Source organism: Leptonychotes weddellii, chromosome 1 (genome assembly GCF_054177405.1).
Source record: "Leptonychotes weddellii isolate Sample4059 chromosome 1, ASM5417740v2, whole genome shotgun sequence".
Lineage (NCBI taxonomy): Eukaryota > Metazoa > Chordata > Mammalia > Carnivora > Phocidae > Leptonychotes > Leptonychotes weddellii.
Window position 1 is genome coordinate 56,042,242 of NC_138369.1, and position 20,645 is coordinate 56,062,886.

The 20,645-nt window shown below is 41.5% G+C and overlaps 2 protein-coding genes across 2 annotated transcripts in view; one reads left to right on the forward strand and one right to left on the reverse strand.

Annotated features, from left to right (window-relative positions):
• Positions 1-7,933: 7,933 nt before the first annotated feature.
• EPM2AIP1 (EPM2A interacting protein 1) lies at positions 7,934-15,703 on the reverse strand. Its single transcript, XM_031020552.2, has one exon. The coding sequence runs from the start codon at positions 15,598-15,600 to the stop codon at positions 13,774-13,776; it is 1,827 nt and encodes a 608-aa protein (XP_030876412.1). The 5' UTR covers positions 15,601-15,703; the 3' UTR covers positions 7,934-13,773.
• A 344-nt stretch (positions 15,704-16,047) lies between these two features.
• The window catches only part of MLH1 (mutL homolog 1), a 41,490-nt gene continuing 36,892 nt past the window's right edge, over positions 16,048-20,645 (forward strand). Inside the window, exons 1-2 of the mRNA XM_081824151.1 lie at positions 16,048-16,196; positions 18,463-18,553. Coding sequence (XP_081680277.1) covers positions 16,081-16,196; positions 18,463-18,553 — 207 coding nt within the window. The 5' untranslated portion in view covers positions 16,048-16,080. The remainder of the gene's footprint in view (positions 16,197-18,462; positions 18,554-20,645) is intronic.

Below are 20,645 nucleotides of genomic sequence, written 5' to 3' on the forward strand. Positions count from 1 at the left end.
TTTACAACTTTTGTTTTTTGTAAGACTGTGAAGAAACAGATACACATAGATTGCTGGTGAAGATGCAAAATAAAGCAACCACAAAGGAGGAAAAATATGACAATATCTAGGAAAATAATGGATGCCTTTATGCTTTAACCTAGAAGTTCTAGTTCTAGAAATCTATCTCAAAATTCCACTGACAAAACAATGAAATGACCTATGCACAAAGTAAGTCATAAACACATTATTTGTAAAAAAAAAAATGGAAGACTGGAAACAAGCTACAGGAGTAGTTGAATAAATTAGATACATTCACACAAAGGAATACTGTGTAGCATTAAAAAGAATGAGGAAGACCTTTGTATCAATTTGAAGTAATCTCCAAGATAATGTTGTTTGTATTGTTCATTTTAAAAGGGCCAAAGAAAGTTGATATCATGCTGCTTCATGTGTCTGGTCCCTTAGGGGCTGCCATTTTTTGCACAAGAGGTTAAGATAAAGTCTATGCCCTCACAGAGCATAGGTGAAGAACTGGCTTTACTGGGGAAAACTTTTAAGACCAGACTCAGCAAAACAAAGATGTATACAATCACCCAGTCTCTCCATAATCCCATGGACAGGCGTGCCAGGGCCAGGGTATCTGCTAGACACAGTGTGTGTTCAATTCCATCGGAGGAACTCCTCCTGACTGTGGGACAAGTGATAAAGTGATCTTATCAGTGGGGGAGTAAACAGGCTGTTTGATGACAGGCTGTCTGGGATTGGAGGTACCAGTTAGTCACAAGGGTTGTCTGGGAAAGTCACTTATCCTTTACCCAGGGACCTTGAAGCGTGTGGCATTTTACATATCCTTTATGCAAGAGGAAAGCTACTGATACCACGAGAAACTGAGCTTAGGTGCTATGTGGTGCTGTGTTAATTGTATCTCAACTTAAAAAAAATTTACCTTACCCAAAAAGAGGTCTGGCCTTTGCCTTTGGCTTCTGGGAAAGTGATCTCTAAACCCTTGGAATACTATGCCTAATAGAAGTGTCTTTGTTTACCTGGGGGCCTTTGGTCATGCCCAGTAGTCCAACAATGTGATTTAGGTCACAGGCTTTGAATCACACCCAGAGTGACTGGAAACCAGAGACTGAGATCAGCCACTTGGACAGCCAATCATGCTTATGTAATGGAGCCCCAATAAAAACTCTGGACATTGAGGCTCAGGTGAGCTTTTCTGGGTGACCATACTCTATGCCCTTGGTCATACATCAATGCCAGGAAAGAAATGCATCCTGACTCCATGGGATGAGGACAAAGGAAGTTCCATGTCTGATACTTTCCTGGACTCTGCCCCACAGGCTTCTTTCCCTGACTGAGTTTTGTATGTATCCTTTCCCTGTAATAAAGTATAATTATGAGTACAACAGCTTTCAGTGAGTTCTGAGTCCTTCTAGTGTGTAATTGAACCTGAGAGTTGGTTTTGGGAGCCCCCTTGAACTTGCTTTTGTCTCAGAAAGGAGAGCAGTCTTGTGTGGATGGTATCCCTCTAATTCTGTAGTTGGCCCTGACTCTTCACAGGTGCTATCATCCCATCAAGGAAAAGGATGAGAACCTAGCTAGTTCATTTTCTAGACAATCCATGGTGAGAACACAGGGTTAATTTTGAGCAGTCTTACCCCCTGCATAACAAGGAACAGGGTAGAAACAAGACATCATACAGTTTTTTGTGTGTTTTTTTTTTTTAAGATTTATTTATTTATTTATTTGAGAGAGAGAGAGACAGCAAGAGAGGGAACACAAGCAGGGGGAGTGGGAGAGGGAGAAGCGGGCTTCCCGCTGAGCAGGCAGCCTGATGTGGGGCTCGATCCCAGGACCCTGGGATCATGACCTGAGCCGAAGGCAGATGCCCAATGACTGAGCCATCCAGGCGCCCCAAGACATCATACAGTTTTACCTTCAGAAGCAATACTTCCCTTTATATATGAACATAAAATTAAATAAAAAATGAAAATCAACCTAAAACTTGTCCCAAACTGAAACAAATAAACTTAAATGAATATCAAGTCAATGACATAACCATACACACAAAAATGATTTAAATTAACTTTATAGCACAGTATTTAGACTGTACATTCATAATGGAATATATTTTAAAGACAATTGTAAAGACAGGTGTGCCAGAACTGTACAGAAATCTCAACTTCATTTGGTAATCTTACTATTATTAATATTACTAAATTATTTAAACTGTTGTTATTTTGAAAGTATTTTATGTGTACTGTGGTAAAGCAAATAAGTTACTATGCTAATGTTTTAGAAACAAGTATTTTCAGCCCAAAAGAAATATTAGTACAAAATCAAATAAGTTGAATAAAAGTTAAATAAAAACTCTGCAATGTTAAGTTTAAATTGTAAAAACTAATATGGCCATAAAATATGTATTTCTTAGCTCTGTGCACTGGAAAGGCCTAGAAGCAATGACAGCTAATGAATGAGCAACACCAACATCCTAATGGTGATCTCTGACCACCAACCATTCTCTACTTTGAGGAACTGGGACTCCCAACCAAATATGGATAGGAATATAGAGATGAACCTGAAACATCTGATACACAAAAGCATGGAAGCTACCAAAGACTAATGGGATTGTGGCAAATGATACAGGAGTCAATCAAAGAAGCCACCAGTGGTCAAAGATGAGTCAACATGAGCATGAAGAACAATAGTGACTGCAAACTGATTGAAACAATTAAAAAATAAGTCTTCAAGTTTATAAATAAAAGTTTTTATTGAAATGTAAAAAGTTCACAGGTAAAAAAATAAAAACAAACAAACAAAAACAGAGACACCAACTCCTAACTCTGAAAATTAGTAATTAAAGGGGAAGAATTATGCATTTATTCTTCCTTCAACAATGGTTCAGCGGAGGCCTACAGGTGCCAGGCACTGGCCTTGGTACTGAAGATTCATCAGGAAAGCAAAATGAATTCCTACCCTCGTGGATCTTGTCTGTGACTCCTTGGCATGTAACTATATTTCAAGGTAACTAAATAGTCCTGTTATTAAGGAAAAGTTCTACTTTCCAGAAGAATGCAGCTCATAAGTATAGAAGAAGTGATAGAGTTAGAAGACAACTATATTATAAGTCCTAATGAATGAAAGGGTCCAGGAGACAGTGACCAGTGGATCAAAGCCATCAGCTAAGAGACTGGGAGGGAGCCTGACAGAGGCAGGATGGAGCTGCAATCCTGGCCCCACTGACCAGTCCTAGCATTACTAGAAATGGGCAGACCAGAGTTTGTGATCCTGTTGTGAGGCAGCAGAGAGCTCACACTACCATATTTCCAGCCTTCAAGCCACAACAGTCCCACCTGAATCAAATCAAGCCTTTAGGAGCACCTGGGTGGCTCAGTAGGTTAAGCATCTGCCTTTGGCTCAGGTCATGATCCCAGGGTCCTGGGATTGAGCCCCATGTGGGCTCCCTGCTCAGCAGGGAGTCTGCTTCTCCCTCTCCCTCTGCTGCCCCCACCCCCCGCTTGTGTGCTCTCTCTCTGTCAAATAAATAAAACATTTAAAAAATTTTTAAAAAATCAAGCCTTTAGCATGAACTTCAAGACTAAATAAAATATGGGGGATAGAAGAACAAATTACATACAACAAGAAAGAAGGCAGATCAATGTAGCCTGTGGGACAGTCCCTACAGCAGCAGACCTGGCTTTTTCAACAGAACAATGGCATGAGGAAATGTGGAGCAGGCAGAGGGACTCCTCTGGGTTAAATGAGATGTGAGAGACACAACAACCAAATACAGAGTGTGGACTTTGCTTGGATCCTGAGTTGAAGAAACTATCTTTTTTTTTTTTTAAGATTTTATTTATTTATTTGACAGAGAGAGACACAGCGAGAGAGGGAACACAAGCAGGGGGAGTGGCAGAGGGAGAAACAGGCTTCCCGCGTAGCAGGGAGCCCGATGCGGGGCTCGATCCCAGGACCCCGGGATCATGACCTGAGCCGAAGGCAGACACCCAATGACTGAGCCACCCAGGCGCCCTGAAGAAACTATCTTTAAAAAGTCCATGTTGAGAACAACTAGGGAAAACTGAATATGGACTAGGCATTAGTTTTTGTCGAAGAATTAATTTGCTATGATGATAGTATTATAATTACATATGACACTGTTCTTGGTTTTTAGAGATGAAATAAGAACCTCAGTGCTGACTGAGATATCTAGGTGGTGTAGTACAGCATCCACGTCAGTCAAAGAAGAATACGAGTCAATAAAAGGCATCATAAAGGCCTTAGAAATTTAATTTATATTGATAATAGGTTTGATGTATGATGAAGATAGGTTAGCTATTAAACAAAATGTACAAATATCCACTTCAAGGATATGGAAAAATAATCGAAGGTAGAAAAAGAATAAGAAAATAGGAAGAATTAATTAAAGAAAATAAAAGCAGACATCAATGAATTAGAAAATAGAATGATTTTATAGGATACTTAATAGAATAGCACTGATAGAGCACAAGGGCAAATTCATTGAAAAGGACAAGAAAATAAAAATCTGTAGTGAGGCCAATTAAGAAAAAGAGAAAGCCCAAACGTTAGGAATGAGACAGGGAATATAACCAGAAGAACAGAGGAGATAAAATTAAAATGTTATGAACAACACAGTAAATTTGAAAACCTTAATATTATGGAAAATTTCCTAAGAAAATAAAAAAATTGAAATTAATTCAATATGCAAGAGTCATAAGAAGAAATTGAAAAATTGTCAAAAAAACTACCTAAGTGGCTATTTACCCAAAGGATACAAACACAATGACTCAAAGGGGCACATGCACCCCAACGTTTATAGCAGCAATGTCCACAATAGACAAACTATGGAAAGAGCCCGGATGTCCACTGACAGATGAATGGATTAAGAAGATGTAGTACATATATATATACAATGGAATATTACTGAGCCATCAAAAAACCCAAAATCTTGCCATTTGCAACAACGTGGTTGGAACTAGAGGGTATTATGCTAGGCCAAAATAAGTCAGTCAGAGAAAGACAAATACCATATGATTTCACTCATATGTGGAACTTAAGAAACAAAACAGATGAACATAGGGGAAGGGAAGGGAAAATAAAATAAGATGAAAATAGAGAGGGAGGCAAACCATAAGACGCTGAGCCCTAGGAAACAAACTGAGGGTCGCTGGAGAGGAGGTTGGTGGGGAATGGGGTAACTGGGGATGGGCATTAAGGAGGGCACTTGACGGAATGAGCACTGGGTGTTCTATGCATCTGATGAATCACTAAATTCTACCTCTGAAACTAATAATACACCATGTGTTAATTAATTGAATTTAAATAAAGAATTAAAAAAAAAAACTACCTAAGTGGCACCAGTCCCATTCTTTTCAGATTTTTTCAAACCCTCTAGAAACAGGTGCTGTACGCTACTCAGACTGTTTCAGAACACCCATCAAAATATGAAAATTTTAATAATTTTTATTGTATATCTAATGTAACAATATCTCACAGAATTCTGGATTCCTAAAGGATTTCTGTGTAAGCGCTAAGATGATACCCTGTCTCAGCCATAGCTAGCCAGAGCCAAAGGCCAAGACTGTGAGGACTCCGGGGTCTCCCACCTGGTAAACAGGTAGTTCCTTGAAAGAAATGGAGGCAAAGAGCCAATCTGGCAATGACAGAATGGCAGAGTGGGAAAAGCACAGGAACAGGAAGTAGCTTTCACCCTGGGTCTGCTGTCTAATTCAGAATAACCTTAGCCACCTCTCTGGGACCCAATTTCTCGACCTGTAAAGGAGTTGGCGTAAATGATCTTTCTATGGACTCTTGAATATTCAGTTCTATAAATTCTCATTGAGAAGGGTCAATGAGAATGCTGGTGACAGAAGACAATAAACTATTGGAATTACTTTAAATATCAGTGGTTGCTAAGCACTGAGAGATGTGATAGGCAACTTTTGGTGCATCTGCCCAGCCCAAATCCTCCTATAGAGGCTCCCTCTTCTACCCACCTCGACTAAAGCACTGGGCCTAGAGCTGCATGTTATAGATCCCTTTAGAGGAAAACATCTCTGCAATCACAACAACCATATTCCCCCATTATAAAAATTTATACACACACACATACATGCAGTGGAAGTTGGTGTTCAGAGACAAAGAAGCAGGTGTACAAGGAGGGCACGAACAAGACCCATGAAGGCAGGAAATTTATTTGGCTTAGGAATCTGAGTCTCTGGTGCCCAGACCAGTGCCTGGCACTAGTAGGCTTTCATTCAGTGATTGTCGAATGACCGCTGAATCTTATTCCCCTACTTGGTTTCCATGAGATTCTCTTGTCTTTCTCTAATCATTCTCTCATTTGTTTCCCATTAAGCTAGCACAAGTTGGTTTCTTATAACCAGAAAGCCCCACCAAATACATTAGGGGCCCCTTCCCTTCACAGGCATTACTCACTTCACTATGGGTAAACACACCTGGCCCCAGGGAAGACATCACCAGCCTGCACTGTCACAGGTCCTGCCCAAGAATGTGGAATTGGCATAGTAGGAGACTCGGTCAGTGGTCAGTGGCGCTGGAGTGAGGTAGTGATAGACAGCCAGGGAGATGTACAAAGAAAGGCTGGCTAGCAAAATTGATAAGACAGTTCAGAGAGGGGAGCCTGGGTGGCTCAGTCAGTTAGGAGTCTGCCTTTGGCGCAGGTCAGGATCCCAGCGTCCTGGGATGGAGCCCCATGTTGGCTTCCTGCTCAGCAGGGAGCCTGCTTCTCCCTCTCCGCTCCCCCTGCTTGTGCTCTCTCTCTCTCTAATAAATAAATAAAATCTTTATTTAAAAAAAAGTTCAGAGAGGGAAGTCAATAATAGTGGCTCTGAGAGAACCTCATATTCTTTTAATAATGTCCTTTTTTCCCACCCCCACTTAAATTGGAGTAAATTTCCCTTCCCACTAGTCAAAACCAAAGGGCAACCTTTATGGGATGATGAAATGCTCATTATCTTGATTGTGGTGAGTTTCACGCATGTGTCTTTAAGCTGTGCAGTTTATTGTACTTCAATTATATATCAAGAAAGTAAAAAAATGTGGAAAGAGTTTAAGTCAAACTCTTTCAGTTATTTTACAATAATCAATGTATCAGTAACGGTACGATGTTAAAGGAGGTCCTTTGTCATGAGGGTGCTTTTTTGGAACGTGCTTAGTATCAGCACGTCTTTATTTATTCCAATGCCTTCTCACCCCCACCCCCACCAGCTCCCTCCTATCCCTCGAGGAAATGAACATGTAATAGCAAACAGTAAGTTGTAAGAGTAGCCAAGTTGGTGAACTCTAATTCATAATCAACAGAACTAAAATGCAAGACTATACACATTTTTTTAATTTATCAGGAAGCTTTTACATTGTAATCTTATTCTCTAAATCCCTTCCCGGGGTTGCAATTTACTTTACACTTTTATAATTCTAAATTATTTTACACTAATGAATCATAGTGCAAATTTGCCTCTTAATCCCTATAGTAATTGACTTAACACAAACCAGTGTTACGTCTTGTTAAAATTATCTGTATAGGTAACAACCACTTTAAGGACAGGGTCAAATCATTTATCTTGATTCCCTAACTTGCAGTGTCCAGTACGGATTGACTAGGGATAGGGAAAGGGATTGAAGGATGTGACGGAAGACAGGGTAGGAAGAAAAAGGGTTATGTGGGGGTGCAGATCATGCAGGGCTTTGTAGACCACGATAAAAATGTTGGACTTTATTCTAATTATAATACTAAGCCATTGGGAGGATTCTGAGCAGAGGGTTGGCATGGTCTGATTTATATTTTTACAACAGGGATCACTCTGGTTGCTGTCTGAATAATTACAGGAAAGTATGGAAGCCGGGTATATACCAGAGTATACTGAGAGAAATGGGTGCACATGTTCACTGAAAGACAAGATACGAGAATGTTTATAGCAACTTTATTCATAATAACCACAAACTGGAAACAACCAAAATTTCCATCAACAGTAGAATGGATTTATAAATTGCAGTACAGTCGTACAATGGAATACTGCACAGAAGTAAAAAATGCTGCTACATGCAATGTGGATGAGTCACATAGTATTGAACAAAAGACACAAGAGCACATATAATTATTACATTTACATGAAGCTTTAAAAAGACAAAAGTAAACTCTGGTGATAAAGGTCAGAATAGTGTATCTGTGTGCAGGAGGAACATAAGGGCATCTGCCGGGGTACTAGAAATGTTCGTATCTTGATCTGGGTGATGGCTTCAAGAGTGTATAAAAAAATCCACTGACACATACATTTAATATTTACACACTTTACTATGTTTTACCTCATAAAAAATATTTTTAAAGAAATTACATAAATGGATAGATATAACCACGTGTTAATCTAGTGTAGTCTTCCAAATAGTTCTGGTTTTCTTCGGAGGCACGTGGAAGGATTATAGTCTTCCTGGAACTTTGGTGTGGCCATGGGATTTGTTTCGGGCAGTGAAAGCGCTTTATAGGCCTCTAAGTGATTTGCTGCATTTTTTTCATTTCCCAAAATGAGCAGCCACACCGTACATGATATCTGGTTAACCTGAGACCCAGAATGAGAACAACTTCGAGCAGGGACCAGTGAGCATTTTCTGTGGGGTCACGAAGCAAATATTTTAGACTCTGTGCATTGCACACTCTTTGTCACAGCTATTCAATTCTGCCATTATAGAGCAAAGGTGGCCATAGACATAAATAAGTGGGCAAGGCTGTCTTCCAATAAAATTTACACGAACAGGCCACAGTATGGATTTTGCCTGTGGACTGTAGTTTGTTGACCCTCGACCTCAGCAAAGTCCCTAGCCAAGTTGCAAGAGAAAAATTCCCAAGGCATTGAGATTTTGCTGTTGTTACTTTATGACAACCTCGCCTATCCTGATACAGAAATTGGCTCCATTTAAAAAAAACTCAACATACTACACACTGGCTTAGTTGGTAGGCACTCAGGAAATTGCTATTGAAGGATGGAAGAAATAACTTACGGGGGCAACTCATGTTATGGAGTGGTGAAGCTATCTCTTGGGAAAGCCTGTAAGGCACAGAATCTATCCTTTACTAAGGAGGGGGGGGCGAGGAGTAAAACAAAATGTTTTATGGTTGCTGTTGGCTGCATTTGACAAAATGTGTAAGAAAGAGATGACCTCAGAATTCATCAGTTTGCAAGCAGAAATGAAAGGGGGTAGAGTTCACAAATTTGAGTACTTATTGGATAGGATGAGGCCACTTCTCAATTATAAGAAGATAAAAATGAGAAATTCCTTAATCCAAAGGATTAAAGAAACCCATTAAAACCCAGTTTTGCAGCAAGTATCACTGGATGACTATCACACCTACTGTTAAGATTTCTGGATGAGTTAATGTGCCTCAGACTAAAAGTCCAACTTAGTGTAACACTGGTTAATCCCTTAAATTGGACAAAATGGCTCAAGGAAAAAGACTATGGGTATAGTTCTTCCACGAATCCCAAAAGCCCTGGTTACCCAGAAATTAAGTTCAGAGGCACGTGAACAAGAAAGCAAAGAAATATAGCAAATCTAAGAAGTACACCTTGATTACATGTCAGTTTTGGGTCATCTTCCTTGGAGAAGTGATAAGGACATTCTGTAAGCAAGAAAGCAAGAGAACTGGGTATCTAGGGACCAGGAAGACGGAGTCATTCCTCTAATATTAAATTTACTTACTTTTAAATCCCAGAAGGGCCAGAAATCATCCGTAAAGGAAAGTGGCAAGTAAATAATATGCATGTTTGCTGCAGCATTATCTTTTTCTGATACTGAGTGTAACTTTTTAATTACCAAATATTGTTTTAGTCCACTAAATAGTTGTCCAATCTTTTTCATCTAGGTTCCTTTGGAAGTCTATCTTTGGAAATTAAAAAAAAAAAGAAAAAAGAAAGAAAAGAAATTAAGACTTCTAAATAAAGGAGGTAAAGACTTTATATTCCATAGATTCATGTAAGTATACCTGGGTTTGAATCCTGGCTTTACTACTTACATGTACTAGGGCAAATTGCAATCTAAGTTTGCTTCCTCAAACAACATTCACGTAATAAATATTTGAGCCACATGCCAAGCACTGAGCTGAATTCTGGGAATACAATTCCCTAGTCACAAAGAACTTAGTTTCATTTCTTAATTCATAATATGTGAATAACAATTACCCAACAAGCAGGCTAAGGCAGGAAGACCTCAGTGAAGGTCAAATGAGACTATGAAAGGGCTTCAAAGATCATAACACTACACACATATTTATTCATCCAAACATTTATTGGAACCCCAGGCATTGTGCTAAGCACTACAGACAGAACGGCTAGCAAGGCACAGTCCCTGCCCTGATAAAGCTTACAGTCTAGCAGTGACAGATAAAAAGTAGCAACAAAGTGTGACAAAGTGTATGGCTGGGAAAAGTAAAGGGTATTTAGAGAGTGCACAGTGGGGGCACCTAAAGGGCATCCGTGAAGGCTTCCTAGAGGAAGTGGTACTTAAACTGAGACCTCAAAGATGAACAGAAATTGTATCTTAGCCTATGTCACGGTGAAAGCAGTGGAGAGATACGACCAGGTATGTCGTTCGGGAACAATCTGGCTGCAGCATAAAAAATGATCAAAACCAGAGAAAAAGAGACTAACAAGGATGCTGTTGCTATAATATAATTCAGGCTGCTGGCCTGAATTAGAATGGTAGCACTGGAGAAGTGAGAAAAACTTGAGACAGTAGACCTAACACAAAGGTTTTCGTGACTGGATATGATAAGGTCATGGACAGATCAGTTTTTGGCTTGGGCTGGGGCAACTGGTAGCAGCAGTGCCATCTACTCAAAGAGGGAACAGAAGAGAAGGTTTGGGGGCAAGATCAATGACATGCTATGGTGTCTACAAGAGTGGACTTAAGTTAGCAGAGTGACTAGGTCAGTAACTAGATAGATACATGAATTAGGAAAGGCCTAGAAAGGAGATATGAACTTGGGGGTCATTTGCATACAGATGGTAACAGAAGCCATGGTCAGGGATGAGAGCAGCTAAGATGATGTAGAAAGAGGCTCTACAACAAAATTTTACAATCACAAGAACACAAACATGTCAGGGGAAAGGGGTGCGCCTATGAAGCAGACTGAGGAAGCATACCTGCCGATAGTATCTAGCCCTGAAGCCAACATACACAAGCACTTCAAGGAAGAGCAGTCAGTGGGGTCAGAGGGTAAGAATGCTGACAAGGATCTAGCTGGGTAGAGCAGTTTGAGTGGCACTAAGAGACTGGGAATACAGACAAATCTTTTAAGAAAACTGGTAGGAATGGGAGATACAGGGACATAGGGTTTTTAAAAAATAGTGCTTATTTTAACTATAATCACTGATACAATAGGGCCAGTAACAACTATTCTGTAAAAAAAAATTTTTTTTAAAGACTGCCATGCAGTTACAGAATTACTTAATACAGAAAACAGTAATATACACACATTTTTCTTTTTTACAAACAAGACTAGTTTATAGCAAATTCTCTATTATTTAGGGTCAGTTTTAAATCCTTAGCTTATATCTCCCCCCAACTCAGTGACTACATGATGCAAACTAGTTTTATTACCTTAAGCAAAATATATAGTGGAACTTCACAAAATGTACAAGACTTCAATATTTTAGGAACTAGGGTAGGAAAGCAGAAGCCAGGTCCTCCAAACATTCTTTCAATAAAGCACTTGCCATGAAAGAGAAGACTCTAAACTACTGGCAAATTACCGGTAGATTTTTTGGGGGGGAGGAGTGGTGGTTGGTTTTTCATTGTTGTTTTTCCAGATATTTAAGCTTACTCCCCATTCACCGAAAATCTCAACTTGACCATCCTCGATTACTAGCTTGTTAATACTTGCTTTTCTGCTCTAATTCCGTTTAACAGAACTGAGCCCTTTAGTCTGGTTCAATATAAGCCACTGACTTAAAATGCTACTGTGAGCTACCAGAATCTATCAAGGCCTTTACTTCATCTTACCAGTCAAACCTGGAACGTTGGAATGAGTCTCCGCTATCAACTAGTGTCAGTTTGCCTGACTTGCCTTTCTCATTCTGCTTCTACCGGTAATTTGCCCTGTCCCTCAAAATAAAATAATCTACAACAGTATGACGGGGGACCTACTGGCACTTTGGGAAGGATAATTCTCCATTGTGCCTGGCTGTCCTATGCACTGCGGGGGGGGGGGGCCTTTGTGCTTAAATGCCAGCAGAATCCCCCCAGGTAAGTCTGACAACCAAAGAAGTCCCCTATATTTTCCAACAACCTCTGGAAAGAGGGGTTACTGCTTCTGGTCAAGAACCCTTGACACAATTTTGGTTCCTGAGCTCTTACGGCATCTATTTCGATTGCTCGGGAATCAGTTCCTTCTAAATTGTTGATTGTATCCTGGTTCCATGAATTTGCTGGATTAGTGACCAAGAATAATGTGTTACAATAGTTAAGACCGGACTTCAGCACAGGTTTGCAAATTGTATGTGAGAGGACCTCTCAGCTGGGTCCTGCTTTTAAATCGTTTTATATATTTGGCTTTACTGTTAAGATTTCCTTTTCATGGTTAACTTAAGTTTGAAAAGTACTGTTTTTGCACAAAGCAGATGTCTTTAATGGAATTAAAGAAATATAGAATTGCTACAATCTGTTAATAAAGCTGCTTCTTGAGGATTAAGTATTTCTACTTGTGCACTATCGTAAATATAGAATGTGTGGGACAGTTTTAAATTCTATAATAAATCCACTTCCAGCAGCTAACACAATCTGACGTCGTATCACTTTAAAATAAAGGGTTTCCTTTAAACAGGATTTCTTTATAAAGCAGTAACACCCATGCATAATAAGCTAAAATATCTCACACCTCCTGATCCTGGAGGGCAATAATCTTATTCTGTCATCCTTTTTTGACAGGGCCAAACTTCTGTCTGGAGTAGAATAAAGAATTACTAATGGGCAACTATTAAGATTCTATACTTACCGTAGTCCTTTAATAGGCAAGCTGATAAAACAGCACCCAACTGTGAAAAATTCAGGGGAGACCCCCAATAACTGATCTCCAAAATGCAGGAAGCATCCTAAACCAGCAATTTAAAAATAATTCTTACTCCGCTGACTAAAATTTTGTATGATTATTTTCTTCTACTAGTAATATTATCACTAGGGTAGGTTGGGGGGGTGAGAGGAGGAACTCTGTCAGTTGACTTCAGACTCAGAAAAATGTTCAAAAAAAAAATAGTCTCTAACATTTTGATAGTTAAGACAAAATACCTCCACCGTATGTACGTTCTTACTTCTCAGAAACTTCTGAACTTGCTATGTGAGTTTCTGCGATCTGACTCAAACATACATTTAAGGAGTTGATAACTTCAGACCATATGCATCAGAATTTTAGCACTTTGTTAAAACCTAAAATTTCTTTAAAACATCTGAAAAACAGACTTCTAATTTAACTCACATTATCAGTACTGAACTTCTTTAAAAACAATCATATCATAAAAGCAAAAAACAATGACTTCATCATTAAATTAAATTTTTAAAAAGGAGTTTGCATGTCTCAGTCCCATGCTGCCTCTTGAGATGAAAAAAAACATCTGTCAGAAGAATCTGAATCGTGATCAATTTGGATGAATAAACTTGGTGCTTTGCCACAATCCAAATTAGTTCACTTGAAAAATCGGACAAATGTTTGCTTTTAGAATGAGATTCTCTTTGAGTGTCTCAATGTTGTACTACCAAGGCTTATGGATTGGATTCATTTCTTCCTCTCACAAGGTCATCCCAATGCGGCTCTATTTCAGTTGTGGCAATCCTAAACAGGGCGTGGAGATGCTCGTCTGTCAATGGCTGGCTCAAAGTGTGTTGGTTTCGAGTCAAATATGAAAAAGCCTTTTCGCAGATTTCGTTACTATCAAACAAGGATGCCACCTTACAGGCAACCCCTTTGATAATTGGGTAAGATTCAGCAGACAATCCAGCATAGAACTGCCCCAAGTCTTTGACTCTGTATTCATTCCAAAGGTTAGTATTCGCCTGAAGTTTTGTTAGTTCCACTCTTACCGAAATAGGTGCATATTCAGGTTTAAAGTTAAAAGGATTTGCAAAAAGTTCTAAGTCCTTTTTAATGAACCTGAGGTCCTTGAAATGTCTCTCAAATTCTTTCTGTAGGCGACAGATCACCACTTGATACCTATCAGGATCAAATATTTTTTGATCTTCTTTAAGATGCTGTTTAAGCTCATCAACAACTTCTCTGAAGGCAGCAAAGTGTGTTAGATTTTTTTCCTCAATATGTCTCTGCAGTAAATTCAGCTTCACTTCAAAGGTACAGATATGGTCAAAGGCAGCAGCAGCAAAGACTTTACTGACTCTCAACAGTTCACTGAGTTCTCGAAGGTGGTCCATAATATCCACCAAGAAGCCAAAGTCACACAGCCATTGCTTGTCTGTGAAATGGACCGTTGTTGCCCCTATTGAAACCAAGAAGGCTTCTATCTCTTTTCTCAGGGAAAATACTAGTTTTAAAGTTTTCCCTCTTCTAAGCCAATTGTTCAGACATCGTCCATTAACCCTTTCGCCATGCTCTGATTCAGATTCAGTTAGTAAAGCCTGAAATTCCGGGCGCCTAACGCCTCTGGTCTTAATCAGAACTATCCATTCTGATATAGTATTTATGATCTGATTAACGTCGACATCGTAGGAGCTCAAGAGTTCCAAGTGCAGAAATCCTGAATAATGGATAACATTCCAACAGTTGGGGCTTACAGCCTTTTCCCTCATGTACGACACCAGTCCTGAGTTCTCACCAATCATCCTCAGAGTGTGGGTCGTGGTTAGTCCAACCATTCGCTGCAAGCTAAGCCCTGCTGTCTGCAGGGCCTCAAGGATTGCCGCCATAAGGGCACCAACACTGAAGTGACGAGTCAGGTTGATTATGGTCAGAAGCTCTTCTTGGACCTCCAAGTCCTGGCCCACGCCGCGGACAAAGACCAGGAGGTAGTTCTCATAGGCCACAAAGGCCTGGTCGTCCAAGGCAAGGGAATAGGCTTTAAAGTCCTTGGCTCTGTCAAAAAGCTGACTGCGTAGGTTTTTGTTAATGTTCAGGACCCTCTGCCGCGTGACCTCTGGAGATAAATCAATGCCATCCAGAACGCTTACGTGTTCGGGCAGTACATCCCTCAGCATCACCTCCATGCACTGGTACACAAAGTCCCCCTCACCCCAGCCGCGACCCTTCAAGGCCAAGAGGCGGGCGAGCCCGAGGCCTGCACGAGCAGCTCTCTCCTCGGGAGTCAGCGGGGCGACCACGGGCAACTCGCCCTGCCGCAGACGCTCCACTAGGGCCGCGCGCTCGCCCTCCGCCACATACCGCTCGTAGTAGTCGTGCTCGGCCTCGTAGTGGCGCCTGACGTCGCGTTCGCGGGTGGCTACGACGAGGCGGCGACAGACCAGGCACAGGGCCCCTTCGCCCTCCGGAGGCTCCACCACCAAGTAGCGCTGGGTCCACTCGGTCCGGAAAACCCGAGATTCGTCGACTTCCATTTTGCTCCTTTTGGGCGTCATCCACATTTTACTGCAGGCCACAAGAAGAGGGCCGACCTCCGGGAGGCCGCAAGGAGAGGGGAGGAGCAGGGGCAGGAACAAGCACCTCCTCCGCTCTGCGCCAAATCACCCCAGCAGGGGGACACCAACCTCCGGCTACGCCACCTGCGTTCCTATTGGCTGGAGATTTCGTATTCCCTAGCCCAGGAAAGAGCCAATGGGGAGAGCGGACAGCGCGCAGGCGCATACCCTTCTAGCCAGGGGCCTGAAGCCGTGCGCTTAGGGAGGGACCAAGAGACCCAGGAACCCGCGGACTTAAGAAACTTGACTGGCATCCAGCTGCCCAATCAATAGCTCCCTGGTTCCGAAGCGTCTGCCGCGGGAAGGTGGGACAAGACCGCGTAAACAGAGTTGGTTGGAAAGACGTGGGCACGAAGCCCTGAGGTGATTGGCTGAAGGCACTTCCGGTGAGCCTCCCGACGTGACTTAGGCTCTTCTGGCGCCAAAATGTCGCTCGTAGCGGGGGTTATTCGGCGGTTGGACGAAACAGTGGTGAACCGCATCGCGGCAGGGGAAGTCATCCAGCGGCCGGCTAATGCCATCAAGGAGATGATTGAGAACTGGTAGGGAGGGAGTGGAGCCGGGCTTTCTTATCAGCTACGATTTAACAGGCCCCTCTTCAGGAGGGCGCGCGGACACGCCTCCCTGCCCCGGGCGGAGGCGTGTACGGCGCATGCCCACGGCGCCGGAGGCCTCGGAGTCCTGCCTTTTCCCTTCCCGGGTGCCGCGAGTTTCTGAGCGCTCTCGCGATACTTCAGTAGGGTTGTCGGGGGGGGGGTCCAAGTGGAGGGCTACATTGTATTGTTTTAATGGCGCCATCAGTTAAGGGAACTACTTTTAAAATTATATGTACAGAAGGTGCAAAATTTTTAAATGCATAAACATTTTCGGGGGGAACGATCTCCATTCATACTTCAGAGGGTACTGTGTTAACGTTTCTTGCATATTCCAAAAATAACCCATGCACATTCAAAAGTACAGTTCGTTTGATTTTTATTCCAAACAGATTGTCGAGATTTTAGACAGGCCGATGGACTTTGTCTGGGTTTAACTTCTGACTGCCCTATTGCCAAATTAGTGACCCAACTTAGTGTTTTCCTCCCCTTTACCTTTTGGCGGGGGGGGGGCACATCGAAGATGTGATTTCATGAGGGTACCCCGTGGATTCTGAAGTTTAGAAGTGTCACAGTGTGGAAGGAAGAGGTTAAAACTTGGAAAGAAAGGTGGGTGTAAACTATAAACTTAAAAAAGACATGCTCATGATGTACCTAAACGTTACCTTCGTGTTGAAATCAGTTGATGTTAATAAAATAAATACACGAAAAGAACAAAATGACCCAGCGAAGAATGGTGGGTTTGTAAGAAGATTGTGAAAACATAAACAACCACTCAGGGTAGTGGGACTAAAAGAACAGTGTAGAAAGGACCACTGCGGGAAAGGAACAGAATTAGGAGGTAGACAAAAGAAGGAGCAGGGGACATGGGAACAGGTTCTCTTTTCACCAACTGTAAAGGCTGGCTTTTGTTTCTGCAATGTTAGAATTCACTGACAGACTAACCTGGGCCTATTATCTAATGGGCCAGACTACTGCACAACCAAAGTGAACATATTAGCTAAGTGGTTTATAATTAGTTCTACGAGCAGGGATTTTGTGTGGGGTCCAGTTATGCCCTTTTTAATATGGAAATCGAGATGGCTAATACAACTTCAATTCAAGGGCTTCTGAGAAAGGTCTTTAATATTTAAGTAACTTATTGTCTTACTTTTGAAGAAAGAATTTTCTTTGTGTGGAGCCGATTACTTTTCTTTCTCAAGCAGCCACAGACTGAATTTGTTTTCTATAGCCTGTGCTCTTGTGATGTTGGCTACTCTTTGAAAGTACGAAAGATTTCTTGGCTTCTCAAAGAACTTTCTGCATTGCCATTTTTTTTTTCTTTTCCGCAACAAAATGTATTTTCTTAAAAGGGAATAAATAGTAGAAAAACACATTTATGATTTTTTTTTGAAATGACATCTTATTAGGGTCACTTGGGAACCCGAGACTGAGTAGAATTGAAGTAATAAATGGCAAAATTAGTTGAGAAGAGGGTAAGAAATAGGCATGTGGTAAAAGGATCCTACTTTTTTTTTTTTTAATATTTTATTTATTTATTTGACAGAGAGAGACACAGGGAGAGAGGGAACACAAGCAGGGGGAGTGGGAGAGGGAGAAGCAGGTTTCCCGCTGAGCAGGAAGCCCGACGTGGGGCTCGATCCCAGGACCCTGGGATCATGACCTGAGCCGAAGGCAGACGCCTAATGACTGAGCCACCCAGGCACCCAAAAGGATCCTACTTTTAACTTCACTTTCATTCCTAGAGGAACAGAAATGGTGTTGAATGTCTTATTGAAAATGATGATTGCTCCCTCCTGCCTCTCTCTTCCCCCCCTCTCACACAGCATGTAAACTCATTACAGTGTAGTCACAGAGCCTATAAAACAGAGGAAAAACACAATAACCAGACAGTCTTGTATTTATCTGGAATTTGTTCTTTTTTTTTTTTTAAAGATTTTATTTATTTATTTGAGAGAGAGAGAAAGAGAGACAGAGAGCATGAGAGGGGGTAGGGTCAGAGGGAGAAGTAGGCTCCCCACTGAGCGGGGAGCCCGATGCGGGACTCGATCCCGGGACTCCAGGACCATGACCTGAGCCGAAGGCAGTCGCTTAACCAACTGAGCCACCCAGGCGCCCCTATCTGGAATTTGTTCTTATACCTTGGCTCATATTAAAATATGTACATTAGAATAGTTGCAGAATAATAATAAATTTTTTCTGTTTAATTTGCCAGTTTAGATGCACAATCCACCAGTATCCAAGTGGTTGTTAAAGAGGGAGGCCTCAAGTTGATTCAGATCCAAGACAATGGCACTGGGATCAGGGTAAGTAAAACCTCAGAGGAGCAGGCTGTTTGTGTGCTTTGTGGTAATAGGAAGCGACAGAGTCTTTCCTTGTTCGGGAAACTCTGGGCTTTTTGTGGATGGGATTTTTAACTGAAATATTCAATACCAGCATTAAATATATATTGAGTACCTATTCTTTTTTTTTTTTTTTTTAAAGATTTTTTTATTTATTCATTTGAGACACAGAGATACAGAGAGAGAGAGAGAGGGAGAGAGCATGAGCAGGGAGAGAGGCAGAGGGAGAGGGAGAAGCAGGCTCCCCGCTGAGCAGGAAGCCCGATGCGGGGCTCGATCCCAGGACAATGGGATCATGACCTGAGCCGAAGGCAGACGCTTAACCATCTGAGCCACCCAGGCGCCCCTTGAGTACCTATTCTAAACTGGACACTTATTCAGGAAAATAAGGTGAAGGAGAGAGTTAAGAGGCTGCTTAAAGGATGAATGTTCTTGGGCAGATAGAACATGCAAAGACCACAAAACGGAAGCCCACTTGACTTGTTTAAGGACCAGCAAGGAGGCCAGTGTGTCTCTAACAGGGTGAGGGAGTGGAAGAATAATAGGAGATGAAGTCTGAGAACTAAGTAGGCCGGTCACGTAGGACCTTGTGGGCCACTGTAAAATCTTTGGCTTTTACTCTGTATAAAGTGGGGGTTTTGAGCAAAGAGGTGACATGGTTTGTGGAGTTTTTTAGGAACCCTTTTGTCTAGATTATGGAAGACAGACTGTAGCAGGACAGTACCAAGGCAGTAAGAGGGCTCTTGGAGCAGTCCAGGGTGACCATGTCTTGGACCAGTTTGGTTGCAGTAGAGAGGCAAGAAGCAGTGAGATTCTGCATTGATTATTAAGACAGAGCTCTCAGAATTTGCTGATGCATGGTATAAGAGAAAGAGGAGTAAAGAATGATTTCAAGGTTTTGGCCTGTGCAAATGGCAGAGTTGCCATTTACTGATGGGAAAGCCTATGGAAAAAACACACTTGGGGGCAGATCAGAAATTTGTTTGGGGGCATGGTAACCTTGAGATGGCTCTTAGTTGAGTAAGCATGTGAGTCTGGAGGGCAGCATAGAGGTTTGGGCTGGAGATAAAAATTTAGTGTATTGAATTTTGATGGTATTAAAAACCATCAGACTCCCATGAAAAGGTGTTGAACATAACAAGTCATTAGGGAAATATGAATAAAAGGAGCAATGACCTACCATTTGACACCTATTAGGATGGCTATTATAAAAACAATAAAATAAGAATATAGAGAAATTAGAACCCTAATGCATTCTACAGTGTAGCCGCTGTAGAAAATAGTATGGTGATTCTTGAAAAAATTAAATCGAATTACCATGCAATTCAGCAGAACTTGTGAGTATGTATCCCAAAGAATTGAAAGCAAGGTCTTGAAGAGATTTGTCCCCCCATGTTCATAGCAGCATATTCACAATAGCCAAAAGCTGGAAGCAATCCAGGGTTCTGTAGATGAGTGGATTTAAAAATGTGATGTGTACACATAATGGAGTATTATTTACCCTTACAGAGGATTGAAATTCAGACACATGATGCAATATGCATGAACCTTGAAGACATTACGTTAAGTGAAATAAGCCAGTCACAAAAGGACAAATATTGTATGATTCCTCATCTAGGAGGTTCCTAGAGTAGTCCCATTCATAGAAGGTAGAATGGTGGTTGCAAGGGGCTTGGGGGAGGGGAGCATGGGGAGTTATCGTTTAATGGGGACAGAGTTTCAGTTTGGAAGGATGAAAGAGTTCTGGAGATGGATAGTGGTGATGGTTGCACACCAGTGCGAATGTATTTATGGCCGCAGAACTGTACACTTAAAGATGGTTAAAATGGTAAAATTTGTTATGTGTATTTTACTGTAATTAAATGCCCTATAGATTTTTAATAAAGAAGTTTTCTAATAATAATAATGATTTTTATAAAATTTGTGTGGCTGGGAGAACTCATCAAGAGAGTGAGTGTAGACGACAAAGAGGTCCAAGGCTGGAGTCCTGGGTAACCTCGCTGTCAGAGATGAGGCGGAACCAGCAAATGCAGGTGAGAAATGTGACTCATGAGAG